This window comes from Trichechus manatus, unplaced genomic scaffold, assembly GCF_000243295.1.
Source record: "Trichechus manatus latirostris isolate Lorelei unplaced genomic scaffold, TriManLat1.0 scaffold00151, whole genome shotgun sequence".
Classification (NCBI taxonomy): domain Eukaryota; kingdom Metazoa; phylum Chordata; class Mammalia; order Sirenia; family Trichechidae; genus Trichechus; species Trichechus manatus.
The window spans coordinates 3085367-3104626 of record NW_004444087.1 but is presented as its reverse complement, the minus strand read 5'-3'; the positions used below and the strand labels follow the sequence as shown (position 1 = coordinate 3104626).

At 48.2% G+C, this 19260-nt stretch overlaps 1 protein-coding gene across 1 annotated transcript in view; it reads right to left on the bottom strand.

Annotated features, from left to right (window-relative positions):
- MAD1L1 (mitotic arrest deficient 1 like 1) overlaps window positions 1-19260 on the bottom strand; it is a 491032-nt gene that overhangs the window by 447997 nt on the left and 23775 nt on the right. Inside the window, exons 7-9 of the mRNA XM_004385925.2 lie at window positions 15276-15406; window positions 14625-14739; window positions 11369-11430 (exon numbers count right to left, since the gene is read on the bottom strand). Coding sequence (XP_004385982.1) covers window positions 11369-11430; window positions 14625-14739; window positions 15276-15406 — 308 coding nt within the window. The remainder of the gene's footprint in view (window positions 1-11368; window positions 11431-14624; window positions 14740-15275; window positions 15407-19260) is intronic.

Sequence of the window (19260 nt, the reverse complement as noted above, 5' to 3'; positions counted from 1 at the left end):
GGCCAGTGCTCCAGACAAGATGGAGCCTGGGGTGGGGCTTCAAAGGTACACCCAGGAGGGTCTGGCTGCCCACGTGCCTGGCCAGCTCAAAGCAGGGTTCCTTCCTAGAACGAGGGCAGCTTTAGAAAGCACTGCCCACACACTCTCCATTTGAGTCCAAATTACCTCCAAGGTCTTTTTATTCCTCTCATACCTAATCACCAAAAAACACCAAACCAAATCCATTGCCATCAAGTCAATTCCTACTCATGGTGACACCACTTGTTACAGGGTAGAATTGCTCCATAGAGTTTTCTAGGCTGTAATCTTTATAGCCTACAAGAACCTGACAATCTACTTCTAAAAAAAATTGGCCAGGGAAAACGTTATGGATAGCATACAGTGCCAAAAGATTAACCCCTCAGGTTGAAAGGCACTCAAAATACAACTGGGGAAGAGCTGCCTCCTCAAAGTAGAGTCGACCTTAATGACATGGATGGAGTAAAGCTTTTGGGACCTACATTTGCTGATATGGCACGACTTAAAACGAGAAGAAATAGCTGCAAACATCCATTAGTAATCGGAACGTGGCTGTACAAAGTATAAATCAAGGACAACTGGAAGTCGTCAAAAATAAAATGGAATGCACAAAGATCAACATCCTAGACATTAGTGAGGTGAAATGGACCGGTATTAGCCATTTTTAATCAGACAATCATACGGTCTACTATGCCAGAAATGACAAATTAAAGAGGAATGGTGTCACATTCATCTTCAAAAAGAACATTTCAAGGTCTATCCTGAAGTACAAGGTCAGTAATAGGATAATATCCCTATCTCTACAAAGAAGACCAGTTAATACAAATATTTTTCAAATTTACACACCAACCGCTAATGCCAAAGATAAGGAAACTGAAGATTTTTACCAACTTCTACAGTCTGAAATTTACCAAACATGCAATCAAGATGCATTAGTAATTACTGGTGATTGGAATGCAAAAGTTAGAAACAAAGAAGGATTGCTAATTGGAAAATATGTCCTTGGTGATAGAAATGATACTGGAGATCACATGACAGAATTTTGCAAGACCAACAACTTATTCATTGCAAATGCCTTTTCTTCAACAACATAAACGGAGACTATACACACGGACCTCACCAGATGGAATACAGAGCAATCAACTGGACTACATCTGTGGAAAAAGACAATGGAGAAGCTCAGTAGCATCAGTCAGAACAAGGCTAGAGGCTGAATGCTGAACAGACCATCAATTGCTCACATGCAAGTTCAAGTTGAAGCGGAAGAAAATTAAAACAAGTCCATAAGAGCCAAAGTACTACCTTGAGTATACCTCACCTGAATTTAGAGACCATCTCAAGAACAGATTTCATGTACTGAACGCTAATGACCAAAAACCAGACAAGCTGTGGGATGACATCAAAGATAGCATACATGAAGAAACCAAAAGGTCATTAAAAAGAAAGAAAAGACCAAAATGGATATCAGAAGGGATTCTGAAACTTGCTCTTGAATGTAGAGTAGCTAAAGCAAAAGGAAGAAATGATGAAGTTAAAGAGGTGAACGCAAGATTTCAAAGGGCAGCTTGAGAAGACAAAGTATTATAATGAAATACGCAGGAGTTAGAAAACAGAAAGAGAAGAACACACTTGGCATTTCTCAAGCTGAAAGAACTCAAGAAAAAATTTAAGCCTCAAGTTGCAATACTGAAGAATTCTATGGGCAAAAAATTGAATGATGCAATAAGCATTAAAAGAAAATGGAAGGAATACACAGAGTTACTGTACCAAAAGAAATTGGTTGACATTCAACCATTTCAGGAGGTAGCATATGATCAAGAACCAATGGTAGTGAAGGAAGACGTCCAAGCTGCACTGAAAGCATTAGTGAAAAACAAGGCTCCAGGAATTGATGAAATACCAACTGAAATGTTTCAATGAACAGACGTAACACTGGAAGTGCTCACTCATCTATGCCAAGAAATTTGGAAAACAGCTACCTGGTCAACTGACTGGAAGAGATCCATGTTCATGCCCATTCCAAAGATCCAACAGAATGCAGAAATCATCAAACAATATCATTACTATCACATGCAAGTAAAATTATGCTGAAGATAATTCAAAAACGGTTGCAGCAGTACATTAACAGAGAACTGCCAGAAATTCAAGCCTGATTCAGAAGAGGACGTGGAAAGAGGGATATCATTACTGATATTAAATGGATCTTGGCTGAAAGCAGAGAATACTAGAAAGATGGCTACCTGTTATCAGAAGGGACCAGTCCCTGGAGAAGGACATCATGCTTGGTACAGTAGAAGATCAGAAAAAAAAGAGGAAAATCCTCAGTGAGATGGATTGACACAGTGGCTGCAACAATGGGCTCAAACATAACAATTGTGAAGATGGTACAGGACTAGGCAGTGTTTCATTCTGTTATACACAGGGTCTCTATGAGTCAGAATCAACTGGACGGCACCTAACAACAACATGAGAAGGGACCAGTCCCTGGAGAAGGACATCATGCTTGGTAAAGCAGAGGGTCAGTAGAAAAGAGGAAGACTCTCAATGAGATGGACTGACACAGTGGCTGCAAAAATGGGCTCAAACACAGCAATGACTGTGAGGATGGCACAGGACCGGGCAGTGTTTTGTTCTGTTGTGCCTGGTGTCACTATGAGTCAGAACCAACTTGACCGCACCTAACAACAACAACAATCTTTTCGGAAGCTGAACACCAGGCCTTCCTTCCACAGCACCACTGGTGGGTTTGAACCACCAACCTTTAGGGGAGCAGCTGGGTGCAAACCATTTGCACCACCCAGGCTATGAGTCAGAATCAACTCAATGGCAATGGGTTTAGTTTTTTGGGATTTTGGACACCTAATCACAAGACGTGACTATTCATTTTTTATAGACCAACATTATTAAGATACAGTTCTCATACACTAAAACGTATCATTTTAAAGATATAGTTTAGGGAACTTTGACACAAGAATACACCTGTATATCCATCACCACGATCAAGTTATAAAACAGTTCCTTCATGTCCCCTCCCCCTCAGTCAATCACATCCCAACCCTAGCCTTAAGCAACCACTTATCTGCCATCTGTCACCACAGGTTAGTTTTGCCTTTTCTAAACTTTCAGATAGATGGAATCATAGAGTATGAACTCTTAAATTTGGCTTCTTTTACTTAGCAAAAGAGATTCACTCGTGTTTTTGCATATAACAGCTGCTTCTTCCCTTTTACACCTGAATAGAATTCCATTGTATGGATATACCATAATTCACCATTCACCTTCTGATAAACATTTCAGTCATTTCCATTTTTTTACTATAATGAACAAAACTGCAAGGAACACTCACGACTTTGTGAGGTCATTTGTTTTCTTTTCTCTTAGGTAAATATCTAGGAGTGGAATTGGCTGGGTTATATAGTAAGAGTGTTAAAAACCGCCAAACTATTCTCAAAGTGGCTGCCCTATTTTCCACTCCCACCAGCAACTTATGAGTGTTTCAGCTGTTCCCCATATTTGCCAACACTTTGTATGATCATTTGTTAGGTTGTCGTTAGGTGCTGTCGAGTTGGCTCTGACTCATAGTGACCCCTGTGTATAACAGAATGATATGTTGCCTGGTCCTGCCCTATCCTCACAATAGTAGGTATGTTTGAGCCCATTGTTGCAGCCACTGTATCAATCCATCTTACTGAGGGTCCTCCTCTTTCACTGACCATCTGCTATCCAAGCATGATGTCCTTCTCCAGTGATTGGTCTGTCCTGATAACGTGTCCAAAGTAAGCAAGACGAAGACTCACCATCCTCACTTCTAAGGAGTATTCCTCCAAGACAGATTTGTTTCCTTCTGGCAGTCCATGGTATATTCAAGCAGCCCTGGTGATGCAATGGTTAAACGGTCAGCTGCTAACCCAAAGGTTGGCAGTTAGAACCCACCAGCAGCTCCGTGGGAGAAAAGACCTGGCAATCTGCTTCTGTAAAGATTATAGCCTTGGAAACCCTATGTGGCAGTTCTAGTCTGTCATATAGGGTCACTATGAGTTGTAATCAACTCAACTGCACTTAACATTTATTAGGTATATAGTGGTACTTCATGGTAGTCATAATTTGAATTTCCCTGATTATTAATGATGTTGAGCATCTTTTCATGTCCTTGTTCATCGTCCTTCATATACCTTCTTTTGTAAAGTGTGCATACAGTCTCTTGCCCATGTTTTTAATATGGCTGTCTTCTTCTTACTGACATGGTAAGACATTTTCTACATCCTGGATACAAGTCTTAAGTCAGATATAAATATTGCAAATATTTTCTCCTTGTCTACGGCTTTCCTTGTCATTTTCTTAACTGTGTTTTTCAAAGAACAAAAGTTTTTTTAATTTTGATGAAGTCTAATTTATGGATTTTTTTTTTCTTTTATGTTCATGCTTTTTGTGTCATAAGAAATCTTGGCCAAAAGCTAGAGCAAACCGAATAACTGAAGTAGCACTGGATTATAACCCAGAGTACAAAATCAATATCCATGAATCCATTCTGATTTTAAAAAATGACTGAATAAATAAATCAATAAGGGAGAAGAGGCAAATCTCCCATGCAGAAGAATTCCAAATAATTTATATACTACTCCTCCCTCAAGGAGGTAGAGCATAACTCTCCAGCCCTTAAGTATGAGTTGCACATAGTGACTTCCTTCCAGAGAGTACAGTACAGAAAAAAAGAGTAACTTGACACTGGAGAAACCTGACAAACACACCTCATCCAGGCGGTCAAGGTCAACACCAAGAGTGAAAGCCATGTTGAAAGCATGCCCCCTTGGTGGATGCAATAAAGGATGGCCCTTTACCTCTGTGGTCTTCCTCTCAAAAACTCTTAACCCAAGTCCAATCGTGAGAAAAACATCAGGCAAATCCTCACTGAAGGACATGCTATAAAATACCTGACTCCTCAAAACTATCAAGGTCATCAAAACCAAGAAAAGTTTGAAAAACTGCCACAGCCAAGAGGAGCCTAAGGGGATGTGACAACTGAATGTAGTGTAGTATCCTAGATGGGATCCTGGAACAGATAAATGACACGAGGGAAAACTAAGGAAATCTAAATAAACTCTGACTTTAGTTAATAATAATGTATCGATATTGGTTAGCTAATTGTAACAAGTATGCCATACTAATGTAAGATACTAATAATATGGGGAACTGGGTGCAGGGTATTTGGGAACTCTTTGTTCTAAAATAAAAAGATTGTTTTAAAAATAAAAAGAGATCTTGGCCAAACCCAAGCTTCCAGAAGTTTCAGCTTTTATATTTCAGCCTAGGATCCATTTAAGTTCTGTGTGTGGTCTGAGGTGAGTGCTGAGGTTCACATTTTTTCCATAGAGGCAGCTATTTCAACACCATCTGTTAAAGACTACCTTTTCCCACTGAATTACCTTGAGACCTTTGATGAATATCAACTAACACTGTATTTTTGGGTTGCTTCTGGACTCTCTATCCTGTTTACTGATTTATATGCCTATCCTTGTGCAAACATCACACTTGATTAATTAATGCAGTTTATAGTGTGTCTTGAAATTAGCCAGCATAAGCCTTCCAACTTGGTTCTTTTTCAAAATTGCTATGGCTATTCTAGGTCCTTTGCATTTCTATAGAAATGCTAGAGTCAGTTTGTCAGTTTCTACAACAAAAGGCTGCTGGACTCTCATTGGGATTGCACTGAATGTATGGATCCGTTTGACCAAACTGGTATCTTAATAATACCAAGTCTTCCGATACACAAATACAGTATATCTCTCCATTTATTTAGGTCATCTTAAATTTCTCTCAGCAACATCTTAAGAGTTTTCAGATCTTGCACATGTTCTGTTAAATTTATTCCTAAGTATTTCATGTTTGTTTTTTTTGTAATGATACTGTAAATGGTATCTATTTCCAGTTATTCATTGATGGCATATAGCAATTCAATGTATTTTTATACATTGCCCTTGTATGCCTTGACTCTACTAAACTTGCTTATTAGTTCTAGTAGCTTTTGATAGATTCCTTGGGATTTTCTATGTAAATAATTATATGGTCTATGAACAGAGGCTGCTGTATTTTTTCCTTTCAAATATGCATGCCTTTCATTTCTTTTTCTTACCTCACCGCACTGGCTAGGACCTTCAGTACACTGCTGAACACATGTGGCAGGAACAGACAGCCTTGCCTTTTCCCCAGCATTAGGGGGAAAGCAGCAGTCTTTTACCCTAAGTATTACATTAGCTGTAGGAATTTTGTAGATGCCCTTTATTAGGCTGAAGAATACCTTCTATTCCTAGTTTGCTGAGAGTTTTAATCATGAACAGATGTTGAATTTTATCAAACGCTTTTCTGCGTCTATTGAGAGGATCACACGGGGTTTTTTTCTCCTTTATTCTATTAAGATTGTGAAATACATTAATTGGCTTCAAAAGATGAGCCATCCTTGCATTCCTGGGATGAGCTCCATTAGCTCCATCTTTTCCCACCAGCCTCTCAGTCGTTCCTCTTCTCAGTCCCTCAGTGCCTGGGTTGACAGTCTCAGGGGGCGGCTCCTGGCCTCCACGTCCAGAACCTTTAAATCATCCCCCCAGACAGGCCAAGTTCCTGAAAGATGGATTTCATCATGTCACAGTCCAACACGCACTTTCACAAGCTACCCCTTGCGGCTCAATCCTCAGTCCACTTCAGAGTCCTGCAGGACGAGGGTATCCACACATCAAGCTCCCTCCACCCTCTTCCGGTACATAGGCCCCCCATGCCTGTGCTCAGACAGCATCTCCCACAGGCAGTGCATCTCTGCCACCCCCATGGTCTCAACGTCCTGAGAACATCTCAACGTGCCAGACAAGGCATGGACAACATTGAGGGTGGACAACCTAGTCCGAGAAAGCAGGCACCCATCCATGACCCGCTCGGCTCTCCTGGCACCCTGGTGGGACGGCAGCGCCCTCCGCAGCTCGGCCCCTATCCCGTGTCTTCACTGTCCACGTGGCAGTCCACACATTGGATGAGGTGGGGCTGATCCCCACTCTTGACTGTACCTGTCCCTCCACCCCTGAGCTCTACCTGTGGGCAGGGGACCCTTCACTCCCTGGCGCAGGGCCAGGTGTGCATCAGGTCTTGATGGCTGGATCTGACCAGATGCCACAAACAAGGCAGCAGAGGAGGCCAGGACCTGGTTTCAAAGGCCAGACCAGGGGCCCAAAACCTAAATGTGCTGCCGAACAGCACACCCATGCTCCCCTGTAGGCCTCATGGGGGCCCCGCCTACCACCTACCACCCAGAGCACAGGGACCCTAGAGAGAATGAGGCTGGGGAGGGAATAGGCACCAGCAGACCAGCTGGTTTTGCAAAGGCAGCAAAATGTTACAGAAGGCACTCCTAGGGACGGGGTCCCATGCAGGGTCTCGTGTGAGCACGGGAAATTCTTTCCAGTCTCCAGGAGGCCCTGACAGTCTCTGCTTCTGGAGAGAACTTAGGGAATTTCAGAGACAGCAATCCCCACTATTCAGCAATGAACCGGGCTCCATCCTCCGTGATATTGTGGTGCTAGGGCGGGGCTTGGGCACTACCTCATCATGTCAAGCCCCGTTCTCTCTCACCAGGAAGCTCAGCCTCTGCTCAAAGGGGCTCCTTCAGGATGACACCAACTGCCCCATCCAGCTCTCCTCATGTCTCTGGGCTTCTCCAATACAGGAAACCCCAAGTCGAGGAGAGGTGACCCCATCATGCTATGTGACACCTGAACAGCCTCTGCAGGAGTCAGACCAGGTCATACCTCTTTACCTCGGCTTGGCCACAGACCCCTCTGAGGATCTGAGAAAAACCACAGCCCCTACAGAGACCCCAGACAGGTCCTATTAGGTCTCAACACCAGCTCTCACAGACCTGAGGGTTGAAGGACCACTGGAGAAGCTGGTCGAGAGCAGGGCAGACATGGAATAGTCAAAATGGCGATGGGCTGCTCAGAGGCAGGCAGGTACCATCAATGAGAGGCCCTCACTCCCTGCTCAACCGAAAGCTGCTTTCAGCAAGGATGCACCTTGGCGAGGTCAGGAATTGCTGAGGGAGCCTCCATGGAGCCCCACTGGCAGCTCCAGGGGACCCAGAGGCCAGGATCACCAAGGAATGTGTGCCACCTAGTGGTGGCCCACCCTCAGACAGGTGAAGACTGTGAGACAGAGGCTGGGCCTGGACCAAGGCAAGCCCCAAACCAGAGGCCTCTGCCCCAAAATTACAGCACCACCTGGGCCTAAAAGCACGTGAGCTCAAGGCCACTCAGCACATGCCAAAAGTCACTCCCACCATTCATGCTGGTTTCTGAGGTCAGTCAGAGGTGACTGTCACCTCAGGTCCCAGTGGGCTTCAGAAGAGTGGTCCCCGTGTAAGTGTATATGCATGCACGTCCAAATGTGAGTTTTCAAGGGGCAAAAGTCTGTGGCTTTCATCAGATTCCCAGAGATTCACAACCTCAGTGACGAAAAGACAGAGTTCTACGAAAACTGAGGCATAGGAAAGGGACGGGACACCCAAGAACCCAAAGATAGGATGTGGAGCCACTCAGTTTAACAAGGTCTGAGACGACCCCATTGCCACTCCACTAGCACTAAGCACCTCCCGGATGACGGTGCGGGTCCACCCTAGGCCCATCCTGAGCAGACCCACCCCCAGGGGCCGAGACAGCCACTCTCAGATGGTGTCACAAGCACTCTTCTTTGTCAGCTGTGCCCATCGAGCGTGCCCGTTTCTCCCGTGGGTCCGGCCTGCTCATGCCCCTCCTGCAGAGACCCCAGGTCACAGCGATGGGCCAATTCTTCACAGCTTCCTGCAGCCCTCTTCCTGTTCCACCATCATACTCAGTGTCATGAAGCATGGGCTTCATCAAGTCACCATCCCTGCTCAGAAATCTCAAATAACTGCTCCAAACCTAGCAAACAAAAACATAAAAACCAAGCCAAATCCTCATCCTAGTATTCAAGACCACCCCAATACTTGAGTCCAGCCCTTAGAGATGGTGACTCGACGGAGCTGGGGTATAGCCCAGGAATCTGCATTTTCCCAAAATCTCCAGGTAAGTGGAGACCTGGCCGTATTTAGTGCCACAGGCCCGCATTCCCATGGACTGTTCTGTTATGAACACAATCTTCTGAGTTGTGCATGGGAGTCACCTGAGGGTGAGGCCTGCCCCTCGACAGATGGCAACTGCACCACCACTGGAGAAAGGGGCAATGGCGCCAGAAGGACTGTGGGGTCCAGAAAATCTGACAGGAGGAGTTGAGGGTCCCCGCTGCCAGACACCCAGAACAGCCCCTGAGAGGCCCAGGCCCAGCAGAGAGAGCACATGAGGGAGAAACCGCTTTCCCCAGGAGCCTCAACCAAGGGAACCTAAAGGGATGAAGAGGTTCCAGACCATGGGTGAGGAAGGCTCTGTGGGTCTTTCTAGAAACCAGCCCTTGGCTGCTCAGGACAGTCAATAACAGCACTGCTCTGCCAACACAGAGCACCCCTAGGGTGCAGGCTCATGGTCACCTTCATGACAGGGTGCGAGGAAGCCAGGCACTCCCCTTTCCAGAGATGAGACACTGGCTGGGAGCACAGCAGGAAATGGAACCAGAACCGGGGCTCTGCCACAGCCCCCCGGCCTCCTTGGTGACGACCCCCAGGGCACCACCCACAAACGCCCCTTCTTCCCTGCCCAGCCCTAAGCTGGCAGAGGGTACAGGTGGCCCCCCCTCTGTCAGACCCCTGGACCAGTCCCCTCCTCTCCCTGATCCCATGCCAGGCCACTAAGGGAAGGACTGACAAACACACAGCAGGCAAAGCACACGGCCACCCAAGACTCCACCAGAGGCAATGTCCGGCCAAGCTGGCCATGTCAGACTGCAACACCAGCTTCCTGAAGCCAGCCATGCTTGCAGCAGAGCCCTCAAGGTTGCAAGTGGAGCCACCATGGCCCAAGGAACAGCTGCACTCTCTTTGCCTCTGGCCATGGGGCCCTTGCACCCCTTTGGCAGAAGCAGCTGGTTAGACAGCTAGCTGGGCTTGCCTGGCTGAGCCTGAGTACCAACCGGGCATGGGTGGGCTCTGATCACCTTCACTAGAAAGAAGTCACGGAGCTTTCTGATGGGACTGTGGCATCCCTGGGGCCAGGCAGGATGTGTTCCAGTGAGTTAATGAGCCCAGAGGACAGGAGGAGGTGCACGCATCAGGACTCGCTGGGACAGCCGACAGGAGCCTAGCTCTTGCAGGTGAGGTCCGGAGGGGCTGGCAGCCTCACGTCACACCTCTGTGACTCACCAAGGCACAGGAAATGAAGAGGCACTTCTACGTGACCAAGGACTGAAGCCAGTGCCAGCGGGTGGCAGGAGCCAGTTCCAGAGCCAGCGACCGGGCAGTGTTAATGGCAGGGTGGCTCTGTGAGACAGGGCCCATCCTAACCCAGCTTCAAAGAGCAGCAGGGAAGACAGCAAGAGTCTGCAGGTCTCATCCCACAAGCAATGGGAAACAAGGAGTCTTTTAGTGCCACAGGCCATGTGCCCCAGGCACCAATGACTAACGCAGACTGATCGATCCTCGGCCTCCCCAGGACCCAGGGCCACAAGGCGGGCAGGCAGCCAGGCCACAGAGGCTGGGAGGGCAGCACCTGCAGCACCACTGGAGAGAGATGAGCAGCAGCTCCCTGGGGGGACGGCGCAGTGTGACAGATTGGACTGGCTACAGGGATTTGGAACAATGCCCATCTGGCACCTGGCTACAGATCAGGGAACAAAATCCCCAATGCTCAGCCTCCTCGCCTGCGTATAGGCAGGCAGCCGCCAGCTTCGATCCACCTGCCACTCCACACTCACCTTCCACACCTGCTAGTGTTTAGCTTGGCACAAACTAGCTGAGACGGCAGCTACAGGGGCCTGATTGAGACAATAACCTTCGCTTTTTTTTTTTTTTAAACTCAGCTCATCTCTACTCATTGCAATCACCTAAAAGGAACAACTTCCCCAAAGAGCAGCTACCTACTCAGTATACCCAGAAAAGCGCCTGCTAACAAAGCCCAGCAATGCAGGGCAATCGAGTACCTGCCTCTGTGAGGCTGCAGGTATTCTGATTCTAAATGAAGACGCTATTAAGGCTTCAGCAGGGAGAGCCACTTAGTTCTATTACCCCCTCTCCGTGAAAGCACCTCATTAAACCTGAACGGCAGGCAGCAAGAGCTTCCCCACCAACAGCCCGCAGAGGAACTTCACTGAAGAGAGCTCAGGGAGGAGGGCCACGTCTGCCAGAGGTGAGGCCAATGCTCCACTCAGAGAGAGCGGGACAACGGGAGATCGTCCCTCCGCCTACCTGATGTGCAAGCCTGTGGTCTGGTCCAGCCTCTCCCAGCTCTGCAGCTTCCCCAGCAGCCTCTGCAAAGACAAAGAAGGCCAAGCAGGTAAAGCCACGTCCATATCACCTCCAGCCAAGGGCTATGACCCTCCAGTCCTTCCTGTCCACCCCACACCATCGTCCACCCTCTCTCACCTCCTAACTGCATGCACACTGTAATAGTGAATTTGCTGTATCTACTCAGCTAGGCTACAGGGCTCAGGTATTTCATCAAACACTACTCTGTCAGTGTGACAGTATTTTATAGATGTGGTTGATTCATTCAGCTGACTTTAAGTGAAGGAGATTGCCCTCCATAACATGGGTGGGCCTCATCCAATCAGTTGGAGGCCTTAAAAGCAAAAACTGAGGTTTCTGGAAAAGAAGAAACTCTGCCTCAAGACTGTAACATAGACATCCTGCCAGAGTTTCTGGCTTGCTGGCCTACATATTCTGAACTTGCCAACCCCACAATGAGTGAGCCAATTCCTTAAAATCAATCAATGTCAACATGTATGTCTGTGTGTGTATGCTGTCGGCTCTGTTTCTCTGTAGAACCCTGACTAATACACACACCAATCCCCTAGACCAAGTTATTCTTGTCTAGAGACGATGATAATGACACTAAGTCTCCCCGGCATCACTGGGCCAGCAGGTTTTAAAATGTGATATGAAATTTTAAAACCTCTGATCTGTCAGACGAGTCTGCCCTCCCCTTTGAGGAAGAATGCAAAAATGCTGAGTCTATTCCAAAGCAGTCTAGTTATTTCCCGATGCTGAAGTTACCATGTACATGCCATACCTCACACCCTCCTGGTCCCTGAATTAGAGTTTGAACCCCAGCAAGCTAAAGGAATGTGGGGGGTGGGGGGCAAATAGCCTCAGGGATGGTCCTGCCAATCTGTGCCCAGAGGGCAGATGCTGGGCATGAACCACAGGCCTTGCCACTCCCTCCCCGCCCAGGAGCTCCTCATGGTGCCTAGGGACAGTGCCTGGGACAAAGGGACTCAGTCCCAGAGCCAAATTCCACCCCCAACTTCCCCCCTAAGGTCATAGCAGACGAGGACCAGCAGCCCCGCAGGCAGCAGAGAATCAGCCCTGAAGAAGGGGAGTCAGGGCTGACACCCCCACTGTGCACAGCACCCAGGGTGACTCCTCCTATTTCACATGCCTATTCCCCACTGACCCACGCCCCAAAACACTGTTTGAGTCTCACTCCCCTTCTAGCCTATAACCAACTGTTGGCAGGGGCAAGTGCCTCTGTGTGGCCTCCCTTTGCCTTCCCCCTCCCTGCACCCTCTGACATGAGCACCTGCCTGCAGCAGGCCCTTGCAAGGCCGTATGATCGTGATGATTGCATTATTAAAGTCAGTGGCACCGTCTCTGCAAATCTACTTAACCCACACACACAACACGCAGACGCTGTGACCATCCTCAGTGTGCAGATGACCAGACAGACAGAGGGCCAGTCACTTGCCCAGGGTCAGCAACCAGCAAGCACCGCCCAGGCCTAAAACAAGGGGGTGTCACTCGAGACCCCCATGCTGTCCACAATGTAGCCCTGCCACTCAGGACAGAGGGAACATGACAGGTGAGCCCAGATGGAAGGCCACCGTCAGCCCAGCACTCACGGGAGGCTCTGGGGCAGCACAGAGAAGAGAGGAGAGTGGCAGGTCAGAGCAGTGGCCAGTCTACCAGGCTTCCCGGCTTGGGCTTCTGACATCTAGAGCTGGGGCCAGAATCCCTGCCCCGGCCATGCCCACAGTGACTGAGGAGCTCAAATGAAATGGAGGCTGGAGAAGAGCTTGGCCAAGTGAAAAACGGCAGAGGGTGGAAAACAGTGTTACTTCTACTGGACTGTGACCCCTCGGAGGGCAGACTGGGGTCTCTTGTCCGTCTGGGCCCAACGTGGCTGGATTAAAGGGAGTGGTCAGCCAGCACGTGGCCATGGCCTTAGTGAAGGTTTGCTTGTTTCTGTTTTTATTTGGGGGGCAGGGGTTCAAACAGAACTATGTCCGGAGGAAACACTGCTTGGCTCCAGGGTGTCTTTTCAGGCTATGTTTCTGAATAAACCACAATGGAATGAGGAGCTCTGCCCTGGGTCCTGTGGTGGCCTTGGGCCAGCCTCAGGGGGCCTCCTTGGTGCACAGGCCCCTCAGGGCACAAAAGCCAAGGACCCACAATTCCTCAGTCTTCCTAGAGCTATGGGAAGGGTGACACCCTCTATGCCACCTGAGGGCACTCACGCAGGGAGCGGCCCCAGCAGGTGGGGCAGCTGACAACTACTACAGATGCCAGATGAGCTTTACATTCCATGAGTCTGCAAGAACTCTTGGGTGACAGGGACATGGTTTATGCCATGGGGTGGCATATGGTTGGAAAGAAAACCCCCGGGCCAGCAGCCAAGGCCTTAGCTCTGGTTCACAATGCAGCACACACTCACTGTGTGCTGGGCAAGAGCACTGGCCTCCAGAGTCTCACTCTCTCCACCCATTCAGCAAGGTGACCTTGGAGATGGTACCAGTGCTGACATCCTCTTCCCACCAAAGGTCACCTGCAGGTCCTACAGCAGACGCTGCAAGAAGCAGCCCGGCACAGGTTCCCACTCACTCCTGTGGGTAGTTCTGCTTTTCACCGTTCCCTCTCTAACTCCCACCTGGACTAGCTTCCTATGCTGCTGTAAACAGATTACCACAAACTCCGTGGCTTCTTATCTTACAACTCTGGAGGTCAGAAGCTCAAAATGGGCCTCCCTGAGCTAAAATCCAGGTGCGGCAGGCAGGGCTGACTCCTTCACAGAGGCTTTAGGGGAGAAGCTGTTTCCTTGCCCTTTCTAACTACTAGAAGCCGCCCGCATTCCTGGCTCGTGGCCCTTCCTCCACTTCAGAGCCAGCAATGACGAGGTGAGTGTTGCTCCCATTGCCTCACCCTGACCCCTCTCCTGTCTCCCTCTCCAACACGAAGGGCCCTGTAATGAAGGCCCACCCGATAATCCAGGATCAACAGACCAGCAACCGTTACTCCCTTTGCCACATAACCCAACATGTTCACAGGCTCTGTGAACAGGGAAATGGGAGTCTCTGGGGCATTATTCTGCCTGTCACACCCCCACAACGGCTTCCACGTGTTAAGTGACCAGCTGGACCGTATAACCGGAATGTCCCAGGTCCCCCCAGAGCATAAGCATGGCCAAGCAGGGGACACCCCGCAGTGCAGCTCCCTACCAGGGCCTTACCTCCTTCTCCAGCTCTAGGCTGACCAGCTCCTCCTGCAGCTTCTCCTGCCTCCCCAGCCGCCTCTGCAGCCCTTCCAGCTCCTCCTGGAGCAGCCCGTGGGTCTCTCTAATCTCCCTGGCAGGTGAGGGATGGAAATGAGGTCACTCAGACAGTCACGTACCCTGGGGCCCACTTGCGCAGGCACTGGGCATAACCAATACCTGGGCCGAGGAGGATGGGCTCCCTGCCCACAGGGCTGCACCTAAGATCTCAAAAAGAATGGGGACCCCTGCCCAAGGGGCTGAGCCTCGGACCCCAAGGACAGGCCTCTGCCCACAGGGCTGCGTCTCGGGCTCCCAGTCGAGGATACCACTACCCAAGGCTAGGAGATGCTGACATGGCAGGGCTCCTGGCCCTGGAGCTCCTTGTTCCCCACAGACCCCCTGCCTCTCGGAGGTCCCTATCTCCCGGAGATCTCCTGCCCCTCAGAGGCCCCTGCCTCCTGGAGACCTCTCGTCCCTCAGAGGCCCCTGCACCCTGGAGAACCCCACCCCTCAAAGGCTCCTGCCCCATAGAGGCCCCCGACCCGCTGGGGGCCCCCAAGCCCCAGAGCCCCTACCCCCTCGCACCACTGGTGTCCCCATCCCCCACACTGTTCCCCAGCCCCTCACCGTAGGCGAGCATTCTCCTCCCGCAGCTGCCTCAGCTCCCGCTCCACCTTGGGGAGCCGCACCAGCTCCGACTTCATGTTCTTCACGACGGCAGCATCCTGCTCCTGCAGGCACAGCTTCTGTTCCAAGTCCTGGTCACAGCCAGAGCGGAGAGGAGGGTCACATCACCAGAACATTCCTCCAACTGAGCCAACTTATCCTGATCCTTCCATGTGCTTCTCTGTGCATGCCCTGCACCACGTCAATCCTGTAGGAAGCCCTCCCTGACTGTACTAAGCTCACTCCTGTGCGCACACTTGCATACACTGCCAACAGAGCCTTCCCACTCCTCCCTAAGAGGTATGTGTGCAGCTGCCCTGCCTCAAGAAGGGTGTCCAGGGTGGGGCTTGGCTTCTGTCTGACCACACTCACAGATCCCTGAACCCATGCATCAGTGAACAGCCCACGTTTCACACTAAACCTGTGCCTGGGCCGTTTTAGTATACATGTGCGACCACGGTGTCTGTGCCAGCAGCAAGGAGAGTTTTCTGGATACTATCTTGTTCTCTGGGGCCCAATGGGAGATGGCAGGCACCAATGAGCAATGAGTCACTGAGCAGACAGAGGAAATGGGTCACCAGAGGTAAAACCAAGACCAAGCCAGGCAGGCACTTGGCAAGCACCTTCAGAGGCCCTATGTGCAGGCACTGGACCATGTCGGGACGGAGAAGGCAGCAGACAGACGGGACTCTATCAGTCAAGGGTTGGTCATGGAGGTGGGGCCAAGATGGCAGAGTAGTCAGATGCTTCCAGTGGACCCTCTTACAATAAAGACCCCAAAAAACAAGTGATTCAATTATATATGGCAATCTGGGAGCCCTGAACATCAAAGGTAGAGTTGAGGAACCGGACTGAGCGGCAAGGGGAGGAAGAGACAGTTCGGAAGCAGCGAGGAGTTGCCAGACCTGACCCGGCAAGAGCCCGAGCCCTTCAGGCCTGACCAGCTCGGGGATGAGTGGTGAGGCAGACAAGTAGCAGTGCTCGGAAGGTGCATTTTCCACACCAGGAGAGACCCAGCACCAGAGACTCTACACAGCCACCCAGAACCAGTGAGAAGCAGCCCTGGATCAGCGAAAGATAAGTACTTGCATATGGCTACTGCGTGGATCAAAAACACCCTCTTAGGGAAAAACTTCTCTCCCATTTACGTCCCCGCTCCCTGCTCTGTACTGGGTCCCAGACCGGCTTCAGCAACTGCCAAGTCCCCTAGGTGGGAAGTAGGATCCATTAACACGCCCGGAGCCATTCTCCCTACCTTGAAGAGTGAACAAATTAACAAATGGGGAAAAATAAACTGCCGGCTCCCCTAAGCCAGGAACCCAGGGTAGGCACAGCTCCTTTGCTTAGGCACAGGCAGAAGGGATCCACGGACTTTGAGTGCCTTTCCCCCTGCATAGACTTGTGTGGACCCATCTCAACAGCTTACGCCCTCCTTACCACAGTAAAACAGGATATATACCAGAACTCTATCTTCAACTGTTTCAGCTGTGAAGTGGCAGGCTCTTGATGTTTGACACTGCTCTGCCCATTAAGCAAGGTCTTCACCTACCCACATCAGGGGCCTAAGGACTACTGGCTCCACCCATGTCACCTAGCCACATGCGAGAGGGGCCCATGAATAAGACGTGCCCCCCAGTGCTTACAGCCAACAGTATTAGGTGCTCATAGTCCAGCTGTAAAACCCACCCACCTACACGCTCTAAGGAACAGGGACACACCTTCCTCCTGGTCACTCGGGGGCAGCCGTCAGCCCCCTGCCTTGCTCAGAGTATGTCCCCCTCCTGCAGCCAGATGCCTGTGCCTAAACCAATCACCCATGCCTGTCTAGGACTGTAAGTGAGAGCCTACACCACACACTTGATGGCGATCTACCTGGGCACCTGAGCTGAATCCATACAGGAGGAGTGGGCACAATCCTGAGATCACATACCTAGCAACAGATTTAACCACCTGGTGACAGGACATTAGAGCTTCAAAGGTGCCAATAATCAAACAAGCTTATACAAGCAGCCTATCTGTGCATATCAAAACAAAACAAGAAGCTGGGGCACAGTAAACAAACATAATATAAATAAATACAATAACTTATTGATGGCTCAGAGACAACAGCCCATAGCAAATCACATAAAGAGGCAATCCATGATGGCTTCAGTAAGCTTCCAAAATAAAGAATCTAGAAATTTTCCAAGGGAGGAAAATTTCTTAGAATTACCAGAGGCAGAATACAAAAGATTAACATACAGAACTCTTCAAGAAATTAGGAAGGAAATTAAGCAAAATGCAGAATATGCAACAGAGGAAATTAAAAAGATTAGAGAAGAGCATAATGACAAAGTTAACAGGCTGCAAGAATTCATAGAGAGACAGCAATCAGAAATCCAGAAGATTAACAATAAAATTTCAGAATTAGACAACTCAATAGAAAGTCATAGGAGCAGAATTGAGGCAATGGAAGTCAGAATTAGTGACATTGAAGATAAAGCACTTGACACCAACTTATTTGAGGAAGAATCAGATAAAAGGATTTAAAAAAATGAAGAAACCCTAAGAATTATGTGGGACTCTATCAAGAAGAATAACCTACGAGTAATTGGAGTACCAGAACAGGGGGGGAATTACAGAAAATACAGAGAGAATTGTTCAAGATTTGTTGGCAGAAAACTTTCCTGATACCGTGAAACATGACAAGATATCTATCCAAGATGTTCATTGAACTGCACATAACGTAGATCCCAAAAGAAAGTCACCAAGACATACCATAATCAAACTTGCCGAAACCAAAGATAAAGAGAGAATTTTAAGAGCGGCTGTGAATAAACGAAAAGTCACCTACAAAGGAGAGTCAATACAAATAAGCTCGACTACCTAGCAAAAACTATGCAGGCAAGAAGGCAATGGGATGACATATATAAAGCACTGAAGGAAAAAAACTGCCAGCCAAGAATTACATATCCAGCAAAACTGTCTCTCAAATATGATGGCAAAATTAGGGCACTTCCAGATAAAAAGAAGTTTAGGGAATTTGCAAAAACCAGACTAAAATTACAAGAAATATAAAGGCAGTCCTCCGGATAGAAAATCAGTAAGATCAGGTAACAACCCAAGACTAGAACACAGGACAGAGCAACCAGATATCAACCCAGATAGGGAATTCACAAAAGCAAATCAAAGCTAAACCACTTAAAATAGGGTAACAGATGTCAGTATGTAAAAAATGACAACATTAAAACAAAAAAGAGAGACTTAAAAAATGTAGACTGAGATTTTTCAAATGGAGAGGAAGTCAAGGTGATATAAAGAAATAAAAGACTAGTGTAAACTTAGAAAAATAGGGGTAAATATTAAGGTACCCACAAAGAAAACTAACAATCCTACAAGTCAAAATAAAAAACTAGAAAACTATAAAGACTAAGCAAACACAAAATCAATAAAAATGAAAATATATAAAGAAAAACGACTCAGCACAAAAAATTAAGTGGAACAAAGAAACTGTGAACAACACACAAAAAAAAGACATCAAAATGACAGCACTAGACTCATACCTATCAATAATTACACTGAATGTAAATGGACTAAATGCACCAATAAAGAGAGAGAGTGGCAGATTAGATTAAAAACCAAGATCTGTCTACATGGTGCCTGTGAGAGACACACCTTAGACTTAAAGACACAAACAAACTAAAACTCAAAGGATGGAAAAAACTATATCAAGCAAACAACACTCAAAAAAGAGCAGGAGTGGCAATACTAATCTCTGACAAAATAGACCTTAAAGTAAAATCCACCCCAAATGATAGGGAAGGACACTATATAATGATTAAAGGATCAGGACACCAGGAGGACATAACCAGAATAAATATTTATGCACCCAACGACAGGGCTCCAAACTACATAAAACAAACAGCACTGAAAAGAGAGATAGACAGCTCCACAATAGTAGTAGGAG